The sequence below is a fragment of the Amphiprion ocellaris genome, chromosome 16 (genome assembly GCF_022539595.1).
Source record: "Amphiprion ocellaris isolate individual 3 ecotype Okinawa chromosome 16, ASM2253959v1, whole genome shotgun sequence".
Lineage (NCBI taxonomy): Eukaryota > Metazoa > Chordata > Actinopteri > Pomacentridae > Amphiprion > Amphiprion ocellaris.
Window position 1 is genome coordinate 19,596,705 of NC_072781.1, and position 23,651 is coordinate 19,620,355.

Genomic DNA, 23,651 nt, shown 5'->3' on the forward strand with positions numbered 1-23,651 from the left:
GCCCCCCCCCCCCCCCGCGACCCTAGTGAGGAATAAGCGGTGTATAGATAATGGATGGATGGATGGATGGATGATTGCAACAATAACACAACAATAACAATGTACAGCTTCTTGAAAGACATCTTTTTTAAAACCTGGATTCTATGTCTTTCAGATTCAGTGTGATGTTTGTTTGCGGTGGTTCCACCAAATGTGTTCAAGGCCCACCAGCAGAAGAGGATTTTGTTTGTCTTGCTTGTTAAAGTCCTTAGCTGGATGAATAGTATCTAGAGTTGTAATTGTTAAATAGTTGGACCAGTATGTTAGTTGTGTTTGTTATTTTTGTTATTTATCTTCAACTGGATATGCTTTTTTCCTAAAAACAATTGGTGATTGTGTTGTTATTTATATAAGTTATTGGTAAGTTGAGTACTTTTAAGAGACGTTGTTTTAACTGTATAGTATTAAAGTGTATTTCCTTTTTTCTGCAAGATGCATCTTTTTTATGTAACAGTACTTACTTTTTAAAAAATTGTTTTATAAGTTGAGCATTTTGTAAAACAAATTTTGCAGTAAGAAAAAAGCAGGCTGAAATAATGTTTACCCCCTTGTAACTTTAGCTGTGATTAATGAAATTAGTCCTAATTCACAAGTTTTGTTGTGCATGACCACAAATGTCTGCAGAATAAACCACATGATGTTAGTACATCACCTGAGGAATATAGGGGGGGGAGTACATTTTCTGGCAGGTCCAGTGAATGAGGCTGAAATAATTTGTACCCCCCTATAACTTTAGCTGTGATTAATGAAATTAGTCCTAATTCACAGGTATTGCTAAGCCTGTGGAAAGTGAGTTACAGCAACAACTATTGCTGGCAGTGCTGCAGAAAATGCAGTGTGTTAAAATGCTCACAGTGGTGTTGATTTTACTGTATCAGAAGTTGGACAGATTGATCTAAAGAGTGAATTATAGCGCGTTTGAATCTAGTACCCACCCAAAGAGTATTGAGCCTACGTTTAGTCAGCAGGGTGATCGCTTATACTTTATTACAAAAAGGAGAAGGAAAAGACATTATTAGGCAGCGCTATCAATATTATTAATTAGGCAACACGCAATGTATAGCAAAAGCATTTATTTAGGTTGAACTGTCATGTGCTAAATTACCAAACATGTTTGACAGTCAAAGCATGATCGTAACAATCCACATTTTGTTTTATTCATAAACTACGCTGATATCCAAACACAGAATTATAGCTCCACCCTTCCGAATGCATGCGCGCTCCCGCGGCAGGGGATACACTTTCTGACGGGGGTAACTACTTTGGCACGACACCTGATGGTTTCTCCCTCCTGGTCGCTGTATGCCACTGTGCCAATTAAATCACTGCTGTAACAGCGGTGCAGCATCCGGCGCCGCTGTATATATAAACAGGTGGCTGGCTTCACCTCAGTCTCATGCTTTCCGCTCTGAACTCTCCTCGTGGAGGTGACTGCAGCCGGGCGTGCTCGATCTGGCGTGGTAAATCGGGGCGCACGTCACATCGCTGGTACAGGCAATGGGCTTTTCCATTTAACTTTCTGTAATGTGCGGCGCACGTAGTGACGGCTTTTTTTCCCGCTCTGTTGCGTAGCGACGGCTGTGACGCTGGGAGACGGGTCGCCCTGCTCAGCGTGCCGTGGGTGCATCCGTGTTGGCGGGGTAAGCTAACGTTGTCCGCCTTGTGTTATCTGGTGTGTTAACTAGTCCCTGATTGTGTTGTGTGGTTGCTACAGCATAACTGCCGCGGTTGTTGGCAAGTCTCCTCCGCCTGCTTGCTGTCACGGCTAATCGGGTATGTATCGCTCTAATGGGGGAGATGATCAATGAAGCGCAGGTGAACAGTCATCTAATGATAATTATGCTTGTTTAATTGTTTACCTTCTATAGGCTGCTGTGAAGCGTGTGGCCTGTGGGACGCCACCGCTTCCCTGGACTGGCTGCTGTTTCGGCTCTTTTCCTACGGCTGTTTCGGCTCTTGTCTTTTTCTACGGCTGTTTCGGCTCTCTGTGCAGCTCTCTTGTCGACGTGTTGTGTCGGCTCGTTCTCTCTGTGGCTCTTTGCTTCAGCGTAGTAGTTTTATTGCATTGTACTTTCGGCACTAAAGCCTTAGGCTTTGTAACGCTGTTATATCGCCTTATATTGTATATGCATTTTAACTATTGTTCTGTGGAGTGAGTGTGTGTGCGTGTTTTATGATTATGTGTATCGGTCTGGTCACCAGGCTTCTGTTAAGTTAGCTTTACTAATAATTTGTTTCTTTTGTGCAGGTTCGGCAAGCCTCGGCGGCAGTCCAATCCCTGGTGGTGGTTTCACAAGTCCTCTTTTTCGTTGGTGTGTCATGTCACAGGTGTGGAATTATTTTTGGACCCCTTTTTGTTACGGGGTGGGTGGGGTGGGGAACCCAGGCGCAGACACAGAGAGACTGGCAGCAATGTGAATTAAAGAAAGGCTTTAATTACACCAGAGAACTAAAACAATACATAAACTGAGAACTGTACTGGGAGGAAACTAAACTAAACCAAACCACTACTAACAAACACTATGAAAAAACGGAAGATCACTAAACTAGAACTACGCGGAGGAGGGGTACTTACAAGATGGGGGGAACTAACAACAGAAGGGGAAGGGAAGCAGGCTCAGGAAATCTGGGGCGAACGGAGACGAGACTGGAGCTACTGGCTGGAGACAAAAACAGGGCTGGCGAGAATCCAAAAGAAGAACTGAGTCCAAGTGAGGGATAGCCAGTGCAAGGGAAAACAGAGTCCATGAAGGCATGTGGGTAACTATGATCCAGCGGGGAGTGAATGAAAGGACAGAGCTTAAATAGGTGGAGGTGAGGTGGAGAACAGGTGAATGGAGTGATCTGATTATTGCAGCTGACACTCATTGCAGTAATTACTGATGGCAGAATGCAGGCAGGAGAAACAGGGCGAGAGAGAGAGAGACATGAGGGAGAGGTGACAGACAGAGTGAACCAAAGAGACAGGACAGAACAGAAACAGATCAGAACCCAAGGGAGAAAGGAGGAAAAATGGGGAAGAAGGGGAAAGAAGGGCAGAAGCTGGAGCAGGATCATAACACTTTTCTCTTTGATTTTTCTGATTTTGCCTGCCGCCATGGTAAGCCGACCTACCCCTTAATTTTTAAGTTGAGTTTTTCTATTTTCCTATTTTAACCTGGTGGCCTTGACCCTTAATTATAATAATTAATATTGTAATTAAATAAAGATATTATTTTTTTTGGAACACGTCTCTCGCCCGAGTGATTATGAACCTGTGTGTGCCTTGAGAGTGGTTAAATGATCCTTGGTTGATCCTGTTGAATAGAATGTCCTGGGGGTGAAATTGCCCTGGGTGGTGTTGTCGCAACCTTCATCTAAATCCTAGCTGCTGTGCGTTTATTCACGCGCTCCAACACGCATTCTTCTCCTCACTCCTCATGCCACAATTGCACTGCCAGTCATGAGTGTCCTTAAAGTCTTTGCAGTCCGTGAAATCACTTAAATGCATCCACATCGGCTCGGGAACCTGTCCTCCGATCATGCTGTCCCTCTCTCAGTCCGTGGCAGAACCAAAATGTGCAACTTTGGTTCCTACATGGAACGTTAACCCCTTTTACTGTTTTTAACTAATTTAATTCATCAAATGACAAGCTATGAAATATTATTTATAACATTAAATTAGAACCATATGAACTTATTTATTATGTGAACTCAAACCTTAATAACATTTACACGCAGCCTAGAAGGGAAAGGATCAAGAGAAACAAAGAAAGGGAGCTACAGTAGGCTACCCAGGGAAGCAGCTCTCTGCTCTTCTGGATTAAAAAAAACATCTAAGGAGGACATGGAGACAGACCATGATCATGAAGAAGAAAGGTCAGAGTCAACATCAGAGTCATGTTAACTGTTTAGGGTGTCATAGTTTCTCTTAGACATCAAGGATGTGCAGATGTTGAAGAAAACGTCCGTTGACACTGTTGCTTTTACATAATATGATTTTATTTAGTGGTGGGACGTGATTTAAAAAATTAATCAAATTAATTACAGGCTTTGTAATTAATTAATTGCAATTAATTGCAGTTTTGTCAAATACCAGTATTTGACACAATAAATTAAGTTTTTCAATTCAAATAAAATTGTGGTTGACAGTTGAATCAATGAATAGACATATATGTGTTTATAATTTAAAATTTATTTTAAAAAAGGAAAATGGGACATATAGAAAAAAAATGATTTTGATGACTTAAAGCCTGAATTTAGTTGTTTATTCCACTGTATGGCACATAAAATCAGCATAAGTAGTTCAAGGAGCTTCAGAAAGTTGAAAATCCAGAGATTTATTCTGTTTGCATCTTTTCTGGGTCTGATAAATGGTGTTATTTTGATGGTTCTTTTTATAGGAATATCAGTTTTTATTTATGTAATTTTTTCATAAAGAAAAGTTTATAATTAAGTCATTAAAAGAGATATTTTTGTTTTTTAGGTTATTCCTCCTCCAAGGAGGCGGAGCCTCGATGGAGTAAAAACTTAAACCACAAAAATGTTTAATTTCTATTTATCTGCATTTTTCATCTGTCTGCTACATTCACAGATTACTGCAAATCTAAGTGCAATTATAGCAATTTTATTCAACATTTTAAGACTTTCTGTAAACTCAAGCACTGTCTAGAAAAGTGGTCTATTATGGGATGGCTACACTGTTAGCCGTTAGCATGACTCGTAGCTAACGTTAGGTCTGGTGCTAACAGCAACATGTTTTACATTAAGGTGATACCGTCGGCTTGAAATGACACAGTGATCAGAAAACTCTTTGTTGTACAATTTGCACACAACCAGGCTTTTATCCAAGCTGCCATCGGGAAGATTTTTAAAAGAAAACTTTCTGCCCTACAAGCTCAATCTCGTCTTCCTGCACTGTTCACCAGTGCCTGACTTCACTCAGTACTTCCTGTGCTTCTTCTTCATGGCTACAAACAGACTTTAGGTTCATTACCGCCACCTACTGGGCTGGAGTGTTCATCAGCGTTACCGGTGTGCCAGAAATGAGGGAACTGAGGAGGGCGAAATTAATCGCGGTACTAGTTTTAACGCGTTATTTTAAGCTGTAATTAATTGATCGGAATTAACGCATTAAGGCTATATAATAAAGACAGCATCTCTTCAGGCGCCATGGAGACTTCAGAGCCAATGTGAAAATCTCGCAGAACAAAGAAATCAGGTTGCTTTTATACCCTCTGGTAAAGGATGGAATTACATCTGGTTGTGATTTGAAGACCCTTGGTAAAAACAAGACCCCCCTCAAATGGAGCTCCTCGATTCTGCATATCCCTAAGGGCCACAAGTCAGCTCTGGCTTGACAGTGGACCCCAAAGTCAACACAGCATAGAATTTCTTGAGCAGAAAAACACATACCAATGAACACCTGTAGTCAAGTTCACTTTATGGTCAACAACTATCAGAACCCATATCAGATCAGATACTACAAGGGCCTTTTCCTCTAATTTTATTGAGATATCTTCAAAGCTGTTCCTGATTTATTTTGTCAACACAAAGTGATTTGATGGAATTAAATCAGGCAATAGGCTGTATTAGCAAAATATATTATTTTGTACTAACCATGAATTACTTCTACATTACAACACTTGCAGTAATTTTGTATTTACATTGATAGGCTATTATTAAAACTCTGACTTTTATTGACCCTTTGTGTGTTACTATAAAGATGTTAAAATAAATGCCCTTACAGAAAATGTGTTCCTGATTTTAAAAAATTTTTTCAAATCTCACACTGTTACATTAAGGCAGCCAGTGGTTCTACATGCTGCACAAGGTGCCTTTTTTTTTTTTCCACTGAGCACCTGCCCCCCCAAAATGTCTGTGCATGCCACTGCTGCTGACTCTCCTCTTGTTGCGGTTTACTGGAGATTGTTGGTCTTGATGAAATAAAGTGGTCCAAGGCAAAGTACCTGGGCTTTCTGTAGCTGGAAGTACTGTTACTTGCCTTGTTTCACCTGCTTCCCTCCCTTGCATATGTAGGCATACCCATTTCTTGCAACAGATGAGAATACTTGGGACACAAAAGTTAAGATGAGGTATGTGAAATTGCAAATCACATTTCAGGTGGAAACACTGTACTTTATACTATGTTCAATTTATTAATGTTTCATTATATTTATGTTGTTACATTAAACGTTAGTTACTTGTGCATGCATCATAGAAATTCTGAGAATCATTTTCAGGATAAAATGATTAAGTTTACGTTGAACAAACGGTTCAAACAACATTTTAAAGACTCGTGATAACAGAAAATTCTTTATTTAAATCAGTTTTTGTCACCAAGTGATCTTTGTAAAATCCTTATGGTCTTTCTGCTTCTTTACGTCTCCAGAGTGATGACGTCACGTCTGCTCTCTCCAAACGTCCGTGAATGAACGGAGCTTCTCGCCGGGTGCGGTGGCGCGCGCCTGTAATCCAAGTTACCGGGAGGCTGAGGCTGGAGGATCGTTTGAGCTCAGGAGCTCTGAGCTGCAGCGGACTATGCCGATCGGGTGTCCGCGCTAAGTTCGGTATCGATATGGTGCTCCTGAGGGAGCCCGGGACCACCAGGTCGTCTAAGGAGGGGTGCACCGGCCCAGGTCGGAGACGGAGCAGGTCAAAGCCCCCGTGCCGTTCAGTAGTGGGATCGCGCCTGTGAATAGACGCTGTAGTGCAGCCTGAGTAATACAGCGGGACCCAGTCTTTTTTTTTTTTTTTTACTCTCTGCTCTCGCACTCACTCACTGCTGGGACAACACACACCAGCTGACACTACCACTCTTAGGAATCTTACTGCAGATTCCGAATGCTTCTCTGGATCCCGTTTTACAGTCAAAACTCATCCATTTGCTGGAGCTACAGCGCCTCCACCTGGACCAGAGCAGCACTGACTATCAGACACTCAAGTCTGTCTTTCAGTAAATAAATGAGCTCGATGAACACTATATCACGCCTAAACTATAGACTACACTTTAAAAACAAGTATGTGAGAAATTATTGGAAACATCTGTTAGAGGTCAAACAAAAGATATTTTTATTAAATGTTGCATCTGAGTGTTGAATAATTTTGTTCACCCTTTTTGAAGAAAGGTATTAAATATTTTAGTGTCAAAAATTTGCAAACGTAGTTTTACACTTTGTTTTCCAGTGATTTAGGTTAAGCTCTATATTCATTAAAAATTATTCACATCATTGGAATGCCTTGCAGGTTCAGACAAATTGTATTTAGGTTTTATTCTGCCAAAATATTTATTTGAAATCAACTACTTAGTTATTTAGTCTCCCCAAAAAAAGTTTCTGTAGCTACTCCCGTCTGACGTAAAGAAGGCCACACTTCATACAGATGTCTTTTGACTTTTATTCCCTGCCATCTGCCGACACCGTGAAAACTAGGACAATAAAAAAAATACAAACATCAAAAATATACAAGAAATTTCATAATTTTCACGATTGCAATTAGACAGACTCTAAACTAGCTTTCCGTCGCTAGGTCCCACACGCCAGTACAACAGTGCGAGACAATGCATGTGAACATATAACAGAAAAAATATAAAAACAAACAAAACCCAAAAGTCTCTTCACCGTGTGCGCCTCTCAGACCATGTAAAATGCCGTTCTCTGAAGCAATAATGCCGTCCTCTGAAGCAACAATGCTGCTATGACCCACACGGGTGACCCCACGCTAAAACGCAGCCATGTGACCTCTTAAAGGTGTACATTCACCTCTCCCATTATGAACAACTATAATACAAAATTCAAACATATAAAAAATAAACACAAAAAACAACCAACTTGAAATTCCAAGAATCACTGTCTTTGGACAGTTACAGTTTCCATTTGTTTTTCAGAACTTTTATTAACCATGTTTTATACAAAATGTGACAGAAAAATATAATTTCATTCAGCAGACAATGATTCAGAGCAAATATTCAGAGTGTAGCAGCACATGCTGAAAGCCCCTGTTCAATGCTGCATATGTGGACAAGCTTCCAGCTGAATCAGTGGGTCTCCTTAGTCCTCTAAAGTGTTTCAGAGTTTATTAACAGCCTGAAACATTTATATACACCAATCAGCCACAACACTATGACCACTGACGGGTGAAGTGAAAAGCATCGATCATCTTGTTTTAATGCGATGTTCAGCTGGGAAACCTTGAGTCCCGACATTCATGTGGATGTTTGGCAACCACATAAACACTGCAGGTCCAGCAACCCCTCACCCACCCATGGTAACAGCAGCCATTGATGCCAGTTGCCACCCTCAGCTCAGGAGTGGCCTGGGGAACACGACAGAGCTAAAGTGTTCACCTGGGTTCCACACTCCCCAGATCCAAATCTTATTTGGCAGCATCCTGGTGCCATAGGACAACCCCAGAGGTCCTGTGTCCATCCCCACTGGGTCAGAGGAGTTGTAGCACCATAGGGGACCAACTCAATATTAGGAAGGTGGTCATAATGTTAAGCCTGATCGGTGAATATCTGAGCTGCATCATATCAGCCATTCCCTTTGTGAATAACTGACTGGTTGAGACTTACTCTCTCAAACAAAGTTGCACATTTGCTTTCAAAACAAACATATTGATGATGATATTTGAAACTGAGTATCTGCACTTTTGGTAATTGTATTTTGAAAATGCCACATCTCACACATGCAGAAATTTTTGACAAACTACAAGGGGAACAAGTCCTACATAGCACTGCACTGACTACATGATGGTTAATCTGTCTTTGAGTGCACTGAAGGGTTACTCAGTTATTGTCAAAGACACTCCAGAGCTTTGATTAAGTAAATCTAAATACTCTCAACTAAAAGGCTATAGAATATGGCAATATGGCATCAGAAAAGGCAACCTCATGTAACACCAGTGTGACAGGTGATTGGAGACTCAAACAAGGATTCATTGTCAGTAGTGGGGAGCCGAAAAGTGACCATTTATGGATTAACAAATCCCGGGTGAGGACAATTGTCATTCTACCAACAAGCCAGAGATCTTTCAGTTGTGTGCTGCTAGTGGTTATCAGTATCTTCACATCAGTCTTCTGGTGTAAACATTCAGCATGATTGGAATTTTTATGTTATTACACATTAACCTATTGTGATATATTGCTACAAAATCTAGACACATTTGCAATTTGCTTTTTAAAAAATGCCACCACACACCAAAAATCTGTTAAAAACAGAATCAGTGCCGTGGAGACATTAATTCATACAAACCAGGAAATAGCTGACATCCTAGTCCAATGTGCACAGAGAACCTGCTGCTTTCTAGGTGTAATATTAAAGTTCAAAGTTGAGTTTAATTATTGACATACTGAAAAAGCATCCAGCATTACTAAAGAATGTTGGTATGCGGCATTCCTCTGTGGCTCTTTGTACATACAGTGCTTTATCTGTCAAGTTCACCTCAGCCTGTACTAGTTTGGACAAGGCAATCACAGCAGACATAACATCTATAAGCACATATATTTTTGACCCAGCACATTTTGTCATATTTCTAGAAGACCTATAATAAATACGTGACAAACAAAATGCATGATTGCTTTTTGTGACAAAGATGCATTGGTTTCAATGATTCAGATTAAAAATTGTAAAAATAAAAACATAAGACTACCATGATACATGATCTTTGCAAGTGTGTGTGAACTTTTATATCAATATCAAAATGCAAGAAAGAATCAACAGAAAATATTGGCACAAGACGTTTGTATTGTATGTTTGAGGTGGTTCAGTAACAGTGACTTCATTACATGATTTGTCTGTCAGACAGAAAATGCCCATATATTATACATGCCAAAAGTTGGGCAGAAAAGTAACTTAATCGGATTCATAAAGCTGTGTGCATGTAGACACGTACACAAATGTACACCCATCAGCTGCAACATTAAAAATACTGTCAGGTGATGTCAATAACATTGAACATCTTGTTAAAATGGTAAATGTCAAGGGGTGGGGGATATTAGGCGGCTGGTGAATGATCAGTTCTTGAAGTTGATGTGTTCAAAAAAGGAAAAATGGGCAGCATAAAGACGTGGGTAGCTGTGACAAATGCCCAGTTGTGATGGTGCGACAACTAGCATTCAATGTGGATGTAACTTTGATACACAGATACTACTAAACGCTGCTGCAGACCATGTACACTCCTGCATGACAGTGGTGTTTGCTGATGACAGTGACCTCTTTCACCAGAATAATGCTCCCTGCCGCTTAGGAATATTTAGAGGAACATGACAAAGATTTCAAGAGTGTTGACTCAGCTTCCAAATTGCCAAAATTTTAATTTGATTGAGCATCTGTGGTAAAACAAGTGTGATTCACAGAGGCTCTACCTCACACTGTCCAGGACTTAAAGAATCTGCTGCTAACGACTTGGTGCTTGATACCCCAAGACACTTTTTTGAGGTCTGTGGAACCCCATTCCTGATAGGGAAGAAGTGTTTTGGCAGTTCACACAATATTATGCAGGGAGTTTAAATGCTATGATTGACCGGTGCACACATTTTAGTAAGCCTCAGAATATTCATACCATTAGAATTAGATTTTGCTAGAAATCTACAAATGTTGTGTCTCACTGAGTAAGTGAAGATGAATCAGAACTGGGTGCTTCATGCTTTAAAACTAGCTTAGTAATGACTCAAGGATTTAAACTGTTAAAACTTAAGTTCTCTAGTAGCTTTGAAAATAGAGGGATGTTAAGAGAAAAACGTATCCTACAAGCACAAATACATTTGAACACATCTGGCCTGAATGTTGATCATATTGTGAGTATATGATTGTTTGCTATGAACTGAAATTAAACTTGTGAGAGGAATATTCTAAAATCTGGCTTCTTTTCAGTTCTTCACCATCAGGGCTGCCAATATGTCTGGTCTCCAAAATGCTTATACAGTATGTCCAGGTCAGAATTTCTGTACGGGTGTGCCAATGTTTTCGTCAAGTTTACTTATAAGAATTTTAATTTCTCTGTGAGAAGTGGTGAATGCACACCTAAAACCCTGTTTTGTGCATAAACAAGAGTTACACACTTGATCTTGTTAGCGTTCTTTAACAGTCAGATTTTAGAAAATCTCAAAGCATTTATGTTTGGATTAAAAAGAAATAAACTTTAATAAAAAAATTAGATTTTTAAAAGAACACGTTCAAGTATCAAAGAATTGATCAAGCTCGAGCCGTAATGGTATATTGAATATATGATTGACAAAATGATAGGGTGTCACGGTACACAAACACATCTCTCAAAACTAAAAGTTGCATTATGCAGCTTTAAATTTTGGAAAGTATTAAAATATTTGGTTACACATTTCATTTGTCTCCAGGCCTGACACATACACTGGTGTTAGTCAAACTTAGACATTTACAAACAGACCAAACCCCTGAGCACTAAAGGTATAATACTGCATTAGAGACTGCTGGAAAAAAAGTTTCTGCAGACATAAAAGCCATTATTTTGAATTACCTCAGACTATGGCTCTGTATCCACAGCTGAAGGTCTATCTGTGTTTTCGTGAGGAACTGCATCACTAATTTGACTTTGTTCCAAGGTCTGGCAATCACATGGGTCTTCCATTTGGTCTGCCCCCTCTTCCACTGTCTCCTCTTTACTTTCTAAAAAGCCCTGCTGTTCCCATAGTTCCTGGCCATCGCACACTTCAATCCCAGAGTCTCCTGTGAAACGCCGGTACCTGCCCGGCGTCAAGTCCTTGCTTGGGCTGAAAGCACTGTGAGAGGGAGTCTGCATGGCATCTGCAGTCGCAGAGGGTGCTGAATCAGCATTAGCAGGTATCGCGATAGCTAAATGGGGGCAAGTAGCCTCCTCAGGGGGGTCCGTGGGTGGAGGTGCTGATTGGAGAGGAGTGTAGGGAGGAGGAGGTGTGGCTGGGCGGTCAACTACCTCGTCATAGGCTGGCAGCAGGTAGGCTGGCAAAAATCCTGGAGAAGAACATGATGCAGACAAGTATGAGAGGTGGCATGGATGTCAGAGTCTCAATCATTTCCAGTCAGTCAATGACAGCACTTGAGGAGCAGGACAGCCAAACAGTTCCATCTGAAGTTTTTTCTACTTAACACTCTGACCCTAATAACAACCAACTTGCTCAAACATTATTATGGCATGGAAACATACAGCTGGAAACATATTTGTGTATAAACACAAATGATGTGTAATGTAAAAATGAGTCACTCATAGACATGAACTACATAATAATACTATTAGCAACATTATTATTGTGTGTAGAAGAAGTTGAAGGTTTGGTGTTGTAATGTTGCTCAGAGTAGTAATAATGTTCCCTGTAGAAGCAATGTGGGCTGACTCCGCTGCATATCTGCTGCTTAATCATCACAGTTCAATCAACAGATCAGCTAAACAACTTAAAATATGTCTGATTATACACGAAACTGGTATTACTGGAAACATTCAAATATTTTGCAGAAAAAGAACTGGAGCAGGGCAGGAAGGGAGCGTGTCTATGTCTGAGGAAGATTTAGAAATATACAGAAGCACCTACTAGGAGGTGTCAAGTACAGGGGAAGAATACAAAAAAACAGAAAGTCGGGATGGAATTTGGAAAAAAAAAGTCTTAGCAGAGGGCAGAGACAATCTCAGAATTGACACACTCAATTCCAATAATAGAATTCTGAAAGAAGGAGGAGGGTAAATCAAGGTACAGGAGGAGGAAGTCCCAAAGAAGATAAAATTGATGAGGTTGTTGATCTTGATACAATTTTGGCCACTTCATATGACACACCTCACTTCACTGCAGCACACAGTATTTTCAGCTTAGCAAAGTGTTAGCAAACAACACAAAGCTGACTCTTTTACTATAAAGGCTTTGTATAATCATTTTTGTGTTCAATTGTCTTACTAAAACTGCTACAGCTTCTTTTTCTTCAGTTGAACCTTAAAATTCATACTCCCACAGACTGTGGTTTTGATCCTCTATATCACAAATTATGTCACCAATAGCTTTAAGAGCGCTCTTTCTGTGACCAGAGTTGACCGACGGAACAATTCGAAGGACAAACAAAGGTCTCCACTGTACATATGTACAACTCAGCATTGCATTAGGGCTGGGCGATATGGCCTAAAAAAAAAATCTCCGATTTTTTCACAAAAAATCCCGATTCACGATTTATCTGATTTTTTTTTGCCCCCTACCTTATCTCCTCACGCTGGAGTCCAGTCTACTTAATGCAAACGAGCTGCGGCCCTCTCCAGGTAAACACGCTGGATCGCAGCTGGAAATGCGCTGCATGTGGCATGCTGGTCCGGTTGCGGTGCGTTTCCCGCTGCGATCCGGTGTGTTTACCCAGAGAGGGCTGCAGCTCATTTGCATAAAGTAGACTGACTTCTACTTAATGCAAATTGGATGCAGCCTGCGGAGATTCCATGCATCGTGAAACTGTCCTCAAACTTCTAAACTAGGCGTCGGTGACCTAAAACGAGGACAGATTCATCTGCTGCAGATTATTTCTCGCCTCAAATGCTTTCAAAAATACTTTTCGCTGACGTGTTTTTGAAATAAAAGGGAAAGTTTGCGGCCGAGCCGCTGTGTTTATCTGACTTGTCTGCCGGACTGTCCAGCTGAAAGCTTGGTCACGTGACCACGTAGCAGCCTGCTGTTGCTCAGCGCTGTCATGTGACCATGTTGTGGTCCGCTAGTGACCGCCCGCCGTCCTTGTGATTTTCAGATGCAGTGCGTTGCCGTACAGGAAAATCGCATCTAGTGGACACGCGCCTTTAGATCTGCACCGCTCGCCGCCATGTTGTTTGTGTATCAAGCGCGGGGGGGGAGGGGTGCGCACTCTGAACTACGGGAGCCCAGCGGGAAGGCGTTGGTGGCGGATGTTGATGAGAAAATCGATTTTTATTAAAACAAATCGCCATTAAGTACAAAGTCGAATTACTCGATAAAATCAATTTATCGCCCAGCCCTAATTACATGGGAAAATGAGAACCTCTGAATCTTTAAAACACATCTTTAGTTTTGTCTTTAGGAAAAGAGAGTGGCAAAGTGACCAGTGGATTCATGTCCAATGTGAAGTTCATGTGGGTACAGCAGACCTTGATTCACAAAAAAAGAAATGATTTAATTTATTCTACATAGAATTTAAAAAAGACTCCCATCTTGGTCCCATAGTGTGGGAATGCAGCAAAGTGCATAAAGTAAACATTACAACAAAGACAAATTTTCACCCATCATCTGCACGTTTCCTTTCTTCACTGTGGTTTCTGTGGAAGGCTGTAGACTGTGATGGAGATGTTTGTGAGTTTAAAGACCTGCTCCAGTATCACCAACAGCACATGGAGTTGTGAGTATAAGCTGTACCTAGATCAGTTCTACTTGTTAGAGGCTCAGTGGAAGGTACCTTCAGTATGACAAGTTGCTGCTTAGAAAACCACCATATTTAATTTCCATTATATTTAGAGATATGTTTGATGTGCGACTGGGAGAGCTAGAGACCAACTGTGTGTGGAATGTGTAAAGGCAGCATACAAGACACGCCTCCAGAGAGAAAGCAACTTACTAAGATAGAGGGGGAGCTGAGAATTGTTGCGAGCCTCTCTGTAGGCGATGAGGTTGATCTCGTTCTGCCGACGCTGCTGCTGGAAGCGCTGCTTGGAGCGCCAGTGTTGACACACACAGCAGCACGTCAGGATGATGATCAAAGCCCACACCAGCCAAAACCCTGTAGGAAGCCCATGTATAGAAACACATTTAATACATACCTTTACAAATGATACAAAGTTGAAACACCAAATAAGAAAGATTTTAACTTCCTATATACAGGGTGTCCCTAAAGATTAAATATGGCTTTGTCGAAAAAAGAAAGAGTTGAACTGGTACTTCTCAGTGTACGTGAAGGGTGGACATATTGAAAGATAGCAGATGAATTTAATGCATGTCATCCAAGGAGGATTCCACTTGGCTTTTTCACGGTGGTGAAGGTGGTTACAAAATTTAAAGAAAAGGGCAGTGTCATGGAAAAACCCCATTCTGGACGACAAATGAATCAGCCATAACTAAAGAATTGGTCATGGCTAAAATTCATGCTAGCCCCCAAAAAATCACTTTCCTAACCCTAACTCTAACCCTATCTTTCGATATGTCCATCTTTCACATCCAATGAGAAGTACCAGTTTAATCATATTTAATCTGTGGACGCAAAAAAAAATATAGTTAATGAGATTTCCTATGTGTCCAGAGTTTAGGGACACCCTGTACATTTCAAAATCAGAGCATATGTGCTTACTAAGTGTGGAATTAATTTTGTTGGGTTAATTTTAAATAAATGTATTTTTTTAAAAAAAGTATACTTATCAATGTATTACATCCATTTTGAATATGAAACATTTATACAAAAAATATGTATAAACATGGTAGTAAAATCAGCGGTGAACCATCACAGTTTTGGACCTATGGGCTGTGTGTACCTGCATGTCTGCATCATGGACTGGAACTGTAATGAGCAACTGCAAAATCTGATTGTTAGACTTCAAAAAGATGGAAAAGAATGCAAGAAGATCAGTGATTAATATTTGTGCAAACACAGTTGCAGCACTAATCACAAGGTATAAAACAAAAACTCAAGTACCACTAATCAGAGCCGCAGTGTCCATCCTTCTAAAACAATACCAGAGAGTGCACTATGTGATCTGAAAAACATGTTCAAGTGCCTTACACTTGACACAGGGGTTGTCAATGGAAATTAAAGTTACTGTGACAGTTCAGACAGAGTGAAGGATTTTACATAACATCAACCTCAAAGAATGGCATCCAAGGCAAAAAGCTTTTGCTTTGGCTGCACAAAAATGCAGGATTAGACCTTGCTAAGAATATTAAAGAGGCCTGATGAATATTGGAATAACACTCTTTGGTTATGATGGTCAAGATGAATCTGTTTGGCTCAGATGGGGTTCAGTATGATTAGCATGACCCTAACCACAACAACAACAGCAAATGCACAGTCTTAACAGTGATGAAGTGTGATGACATGGGGCTGCTTGAGTGCAAAGGGTGTTTAGGGACAAGACAGTTATAGATGGCACAATGAAAGCCCGTATGAGACAAAAATTCTGTGAGTATGAACAGAATGCAGCTGTGAATAAAAGCTTACACACGCTTGTATATCATGGTGGTCCTGTGATTTCAATGATTCCTACAACTCTGAATTTTCTACACAAAAGCTGTGTTAATCACATTTTCTACGTGCTGTGAGTGAGTGATGAGTGATTACAACTGACTACAGCTTGGGACTGAGACAATTTCAACAGGGCTCATTTGATACACTCAATCGATCCAGCCACAAATGCTAAAATGGGAAGTCCAAGAAGCTCAGAATAGATCTGAAAAAGCAAATCATTAACTTGTACAAGTCAAGAAAGTTACTTGAAGTCATTCAAAGCCACGACAGAAATCGACCCAAAATCCCCAAATCAACTCCATAGGGAAAAAAACTGCTCGATGCAGTTCATCTTTCTAGCTGCACATATATTTCCCCATACTACAATTCTTACAACTGCATCTGTAACAGGGCTCCAAATTGCAGCCTTGTTTTGAGTCAGTTAAAATGGTCACATTTGTGAGTGTATCATAATCATTAAGCTGTTTTGGCACCCCTGTAATCAATATGGGTAGCTATTGTGTTTGTCAAAGTGGTGGAACATGGCCATTTTTTTCCTTCACTGGCTCTGTCTATACCTAAATCGTGAATATGTTATGGAAAGACAAAGAGGTCTGTAGCTTATTATTTAAAAAAAAACAAAAGGAGGAGAGAAAATGTGGCTGGTGGACATTAACAGGTCTAGCTCAGACATACACTATATTGCCAAAAGTATTCGCTTACCTGCCTTGACTCACATATGAACTTAAGTGACATCCCGTTCCTAATCCATAGGGATCAATATGATGTCGGTCCACCCTTTGCAGCTATAATACCTTCAACTCTTCTGAGAAGGCTGTCCACAAGGTTTAGGTGTGTGTGTGTTTATGGGAATTTTTGACCATTCTTCCAGAAGCGCATTTGTAAGGTCACACACTGATGTTGGACGAGAAGGCCTGGCTCTCAGTCTCAGCTCTAATTCATCCCAAAGGTGTTCTGTCAAGTTCATCCACACCAGACTCTGTCATCCATGTCTTTATGGACCTTGCTTTGTGCACTGGTGCACAGTCGTGTTGGAAGAGGAAGGGACCAGCTCCAAACTGTTCCCACAAAATTGGGAGCATGGAATTGTCCAAAATGTCTTGGTATGCTGAAGCACTCAGAGTTCCTTTCACTGGAACTAAGGGCCCAGCCCAGCTCCTGAAAAACAACCCCACACCATAATCCCCCCTCCACCAAACTTTACACTTGGCACAATGCAGTCCAATAAGTATGGTTCTCCTGGCAACCACCAAACCAGGCTCATCCATCAGATTGCCAGATGGAGAAGCGCGACTCGTCACTCCAGAGAACGTGTCTCCACTGCTCTAGAGTCCCGGCGGCGTGCTTTACACCACTGCATCCCACGCTTTGCATTGCATTTGGTGATGTATGGCTTGGATGCAGCTGCTCAGCCATGGAAACCCATTCCATGTTAAGCTCTCTGCGCACTGTTCTTGAGCTAATCTGAAGGCCACATGAAGTTTGAAGGTCTGTAGCGATTGACTCTGCAGAAAGTTGGCGACCTCTTTGCACTATGCGCCTCAGCATCTGCTGACCCCACTCCATCAGTTTATGTGGCACTTGGTGGCTGAGTTGCTGTTGTTCCCACACACTTCCACTTTCTTATAATACAGCTGACAGCTGACTGTGGAATATTTAGGAGCGAGGAAATGTCACGACTGGATTTGTTGCACAGTTGGCATCCTATCACAGTTACATGCTGGAATTCACTGAGCTCCTGAGAGCGACCCATTCTTTCACAAATGTTTGTAAAAGCAGTCTGCATGCCTAGGTGCTTGATTTTATACACCTGTGGCCATGGAAGTGATTGGAACACCTGATTCTGATTATTTGGATGGGTGATCGCATACTTTTGGCAATATAGTGTACCTAATGATCAGTGTGTGTACATCACAGAGACGTGATTGGACAACAACGTCCGCGACATGGCTATTGAGGTAGCAGGCTGCTCTGTACTAAGCCAACAGGACTGCAGCCTCCAGTAAGAGCAAAGGCGGTGGAATGTGTGTATATGTACATAACAACAGGTGCACTGCAACAAGCATGACTGGGACACACCCCAGATCTGGAGAATCTGGCAGTAAAGTGCAGATGATTCTACATGCTTCAGAAGTTTTCTGCCATCCTACCCGCAGCTGTTTACACACCACTGTGGGCTAATGCTAAGTTAGCATACAGTCAAAACTGTACAAGTGTAGCGTGAGGAAGCCACTCTAACACTACAGGACAGTTTTGAGCATACAGACTGGGGAGTGTTCAAGGAAGGGGCACATCTGGAGGAATACAGATCATCTGTCTTGGCCTATTTAAACTTCTGCACTGATACTCTCTTACCAACCAAATCCATCAAAGTGTTCCCAAACCAGAAACCATGGTTTGACAGTACAGTGCGTTCCTTGATTGAGGCCCAAAAGTTGAAGTCAAGATTACGTTATGCAAAGGAGCTGCAGGCAACACGAGGGTCAAGCGATCGCTTTATGATCCTTCGATGTCAGCTCTTCCTATCATTGTGAAGCAGAATTCAAGCGTTGGGTTGTTCACCCACTAATAGGGAACGTGAGCTGGGTTTAGACCGTCGTGAGACAGCTTGGTTTTACCCTACTGATGATGTGTTGTTGGGAGATGTGCCACCTCGTCGCTCAAATCGCCCCACAACGCTATCAGAATGCAATGTGGGGTGTTTCACATAGCCAGTGACTGGGAAGTGAGAAATTGACAGATTCTGTGGACTATGGCTGTCTGAATCGCTGTAACATCTTTCTAAAGTCAGATGAACTTTAATAACTTACGCTGAGTGACATGTTGTAGTAATTCATGAATAGTAATCCTATAAGTGGAAGTGGGGAGGGGCGATCAAAGGTGCGATCATGTGGTGCAACCAAGTGAGAAATTTGGTCACACCGGTGCTAACAATTTAAAAAAAAAAAAAAAAAAAAAGATAGTCTGAAGCCCGATGTAATATGAGTAACATAAGATACACTCACACAGCCAAGCAGCAGCACAAACAGTAAACAACTGGAGATTTGGACAGACAGATTACATACAGGGCCCGGCTCTACTCTCCTATATCGCACCATTAACACCCTTTGTCAATCATCAGGTTCTCATTCAACCCCCTTGGTTTATTCTCTAATTAGTCTAATTAAAAGATATCAAAGGACATTTTTGAGCAAATGTATGTTTTATTGTCACATAAATAATATGTAGCATTAGCAGTGACCATTCAAACATTCAGAATGAATAAGGAATAGGAGGATAACTCACACCACAGTTCATAGTAGTAGCTGCAGCACTGTGTCTCTCCACAGCAGTGACCCGACTCACAGATGTAGCTCTGGTTGTTTAGTCCCTGGCATACCAACTTGGCCTGTAAATACACAAACACACTACTCCATTACACACATACACAATGGTGAGGACACTTGTAAACCAGCATTCACATGATCCAGTTAGTACAACATATATTCTTTTAACCACAATACTTTATTGGATTACAAACTTATTAGAAAATAGATGTTTTTTGTAAGCCTCAGAAAACTACTGTCATGACACTTAGAAGACGGTAGGCACAAACTGTTTGACATCTCACTTAACCAGAACAATTTGTAATTATATTTGCTACAAACATTATCTTACGCTCTTCAGAATGTCCTTTCGAACAGAGCTCCTGGAACCAGATGCCAAATGTTGCTCAACATTGCTCTATCACTTTGACCTCATTGGAACTACGTAACGCAGGCAGCCACTGCTGTGGATGTGCTGAGACATTACACTGCCATAAATATCAGAAGCAAAGTGTAAAACTCTTGAAGTTAAGGTGGAGACTACAGACTGAGGCCCTCCTCATTACATAATACTTCCAATTCACTGTTTTGATTAGTAGTGTTCTTGTCATTCATGGGTGTTTTCCAGATTAGATTACTTCCAGACCTACCTGTCCCATGTCCTAGGCTAAAACATCAGCATGGTTGTGACTCAACTAACACTAGATGAGTGGTAAATAGACACTTCTTTACAGTACAGACAGCACCAATACTGCTCTTTACTTTTTCCTTATTAACTTTACACCACATTCGGTGACCTAGTTAGTAACTTAAAAACTAAATATTCACTATGGTTCCCTTTTGTCTGTTGATATCTATAGCCAAACACAGATAGACATGATCACAAATACATGCTGAAATAACGTTAGGATACCAGATAATCTTTAGCACAGTTTGGCGATAGAAAACAAAGCGAGTGGGTAGTGGCCATTCCTGCTGAGTCTGACTTACTATTTCATCAGTTCTGGGAACTTCACGACAGCTTTTCAAAATAAACCACATACTTGAAGGCACCAGTCAAAAAGTGAGTTTAATGACTTTGCCAGTCAAAATGGGGCTAATACGTTTTAGCAAACAGGCTACCTAAGGTAACGTAGCTTACTAACGATACATTAATTGCCAAACTGTGTAAGAACGTCGACAAATGTCAAGTTAGCTGTTACCTCTGCGAGTGTGGCCGCCGTCGCAGAAATTTCTTGTCCAATGTTGAGCTTCAGTGATCCCATTGCCGAACCTATTAGATACTATTTCTTCACAAGTGAACTGTTTATTAACCGTCGCATTGTTAGCAAAAAAACGTTGGCCTCGGTAGTTGACCAAAACAAGCCTGGTAACTTCACTAGTTGTTTTCTTGGATCGCGTCTGTACGCTGCCCATTGGTGGATTCGACAGTGCAGGCGGGTTTTCCGGCAGCGATTGGCTCTTCTGTATGTCACTCTAAAATATTGCGTTTGTTGCCATGTGCGTCATCTGTCACCAGGCGGACGCGGTGAAACGGGAGGAGTTTCCTGAGACCCGTGAGAAAAAGTTACAAGTACCCTGTAAGAAATGTATTGATTCAAGTATACACCAAGTGAACGCTATCTTGAGTATAAAGTTTGTGTGTAAATGTGGCCAAGATTCCTCTCATGATCATTAAAAACAAACAACACGTTCTCCCAGAATGACTGGAGCTAAGGGCTGTACTACAAAGCAAGTTTGATAGAGCCAGATGACAAAAACGAAACATCAGTCAGACTCTCACTGTTATGGAGGACTAAAAGTGCCAAAATTAAATAAATAAATACATCATTAAATAATTAATTAAATATGTCATTAATTAATTAAAATTGGAATTAAATATTTCATTAATTAATTAAAATTGGAATTAAATATTTCATTAATTAATTAAAATTGGAATTAAATACTTAAATGTGTTATTAAATAAATATATCATTAAATAATTAAATATGTCATTAATTAATTAAAATTGGAATTAAATATGTCATTAATTAATTAAAATTGGAATTAAATACATAAATGTGTTATTAAATATGTCATTAATTCATTAAAATACCAATTCATTTTAAGTAAAAAACATATTTCATTATTTCACTATTTAATTAATTATTTCATGGTCCTTGTGTTGCAGTGGATCATGAATTTATTTTATCTGTCAACCTCGCCCGTCAAAGTCGGTGGGCGGATCCTAACACCTGATTGGTTACCCTGCACATCAAGTCAAGGCAAATCGATTCCAGATAATGGATTGACGCAGAGCTTGTGAACACATTCCGATACACTGGGTGGCGCTATTCACCTCTACGTTGGTTTGGATACTCAATAAAACAAAACTTTATTAGCAACCTGCTAAAGACTCGGTCCTCTTTCCCAAATGTTGATACATGCGGTGCAAGACAAATTTTCCTTTAGCATTTCCTTTAGCATCTACTCGGCGCGCCACGGCTCGTCTCGGTTTAGTTGTTTTTCCATTACATTGAGAACCACCTCATCGTGGGTTGAGTCGTCATAGCACGGTGGCCCGAAAGTCCCTTACCGTCATTTCTGTGCGACACAAACGCAATGCAACAATGTACGTGGAGGCGATAGTACACCTGCTGCTCGGTCTGTGGCTTTCTGTCAGATTCAGAGTAATAGAAGAGTCGGAGAAAGCTGAGAGCGGCGAGTCGAAACACTCAGGAGACACACAGGAGAGTTTGGGAGGCGATGCAGCAGTATCAAGCCGAAGACGAGGATATGAACGAGACGACATATGAGGGTAAGCTAATGCTAGTTCGCTAGCTATCGTGTATCAGTCCTGTAATGGCTGCAGTTTGTCGCTATTAGGTATTAAAATATGTATGCTGTGTATGTGTTTCAGATGCTCTCTGATGAGACTTCATGGGATTTACCTGAAGCAGCAGCACATGAGCCTGCAGTGGCACAAGGTGTAGAGGAGGAGGGCAGAGATGTACAGGATGCACTGATGCACTACGTGTCATGCAAAGTTATTCTTCTTGTTATACTTCTGTTTTTCTGTCCCCGGACCGCTATTGTTTTCTTTAATGCAATTCTGACAATAAACTTTTGTAGATGTGTCTATGCTATTGTTTGTTTGTGAAGGTTAGCAAGATTAAATAAAAAATTAAACGCCAAAACATTAAAACAGCTGTTTTAAGAAAATTCCAGTTTGATAAATCAGTATTGCTTTGGTGTAATTCAGTCACCAGAATTATGAACCATAAAGGAGTCTGTGTTAAAACATGTTAAATCCCATTAAACATAAATGCATTATTAGGGAATATAGAATTGTTTGGTTCAGACTGTTGACTCTTTTCCTACCAGTATCTTAACAGACAAAATGAAAAGTTATGATGCAATCACATAAGTCACAAAATAGTTTATTAGTCAGCAGCAAAATCAAAACTATTTACAATGTGCAAAGTACAAACTGTGGTGGGCCTCTCCTACAGTGGAGGGCTAAAAGTAAAACTATATACAACTACAGGTGCTGGTCATATAATTAGAATATCATGAAAAAAGTTGTTCATTATTTCAGTAATTCCATTCAAAAAGTGAAACTTGTATATTATACTCATTCATTACACAGAGACTGATATATTTCAAATGTTTATTTCTCTTAACTTTGATGATTATACCTGAATACTAACAAAAATCTCAAATTTGGTATCTCTGAAAATTAGAATATTGTAGAAAGGTTCAATATTGAAGACACCTCTAATCAGCTAATTAACTCAAAACACCTGCAAAGGCCTTTAAATGGTCTCTCAGCCTAGTTCTGTAGGCTACACAATCATGGGAAGACTACTGACCTGACAGTTGTCCAAAAGACGAGCTTTTTCGTGATATTCTAATTATATGACCAGCACTTGTAAATCTATGGGAGGTGGACTCACTCACACTCGCCGGCTGCCCACCCAGCTACCCCAGCTGCCCCAGCACACCCAGGAATGACTGGTTGAAGGCAGTATTCTGGGCCATCTCCTCCCGCTGCAAGGCCGCTTCATTCTCTCTTGCCTCGCTGAGGAGCAATCAGATGTTCTCATCATGCTGGGCATGACTCCACTCCTCCTCAGCCTGCATCTCCACAAGTATGCTAGGAAGGTCCAATTTT

General features: G+C 40.7%; 1 protein-coding gene and 2 long non-coding RNA genes across 4 annotated transcripts; 2 read left to right on the forward strand and 1 right to left on the reverse strand.

Annotated features, from left to right (window-relative positions):
• Window positions 1-1,112: 1,112 nt before the first annotated feature.
• LOC129350828 (uncharacterized) lies at window positions 1,113-6,762 on the forward strand. Of its 2 annotated transcripts, XR_008604381.1 has the most exons (6): window positions 1,113-1,527; window positions 1,612-1,679; window positions 1,754-1,812; window positions 1,908-2,367; window positions 6,058-6,113; window positions 6,410-6,762. It is a non-coding gene; the product is annotated as an uncharacterized LOC129350828 (long non-coding RNA). The 2 variants fall into 2 exon arrangements; XR_008604380.1 differs by having other exon boundaries at window positions 1,113-1,679.
• A 631-nt stretch (window positions 6,763-7,393) lies between these two features.
• On the reverse strand, window positions 7,394-20,891 carry wbp1la (WW domain binding protein 1-like a). Its single transcript, XM_023277144.3, has 4 exons — window positions 20,701-20,891; window positions 19,479-19,581; window positions 14,577-14,738; window positions 7,394-11,981 (listed from the first exon to the last, which is right to left on the reverse strand). Exons 1-4 carry the CDS (start codon window positions 20,761-20,763, stop codon window positions 11,515-11,517), a joined length of 795 nt encoding a protein of 264 aa, XP_023132912.2. The 5' UTR covers window positions 20,764-20,891; the 3' UTR covers window positions 7,394-11,514.
• A 399-nt stretch (window positions 20,892-21,290) lies between these two features.
• LOC129350827 (uncharacterized) lies at window positions 21,291-22,614 on the forward strand. Its single transcript, XR_008604379.1, has 2 exons — window positions 21,291-22,295; window positions 22,398-22,614. It is a non-coding gene; the product is annotated as an uncharacterized LOC129350827 (long non-coding RNA).
• Window positions 22,615-23,651: the final 1,037 nt, after the last annotated feature.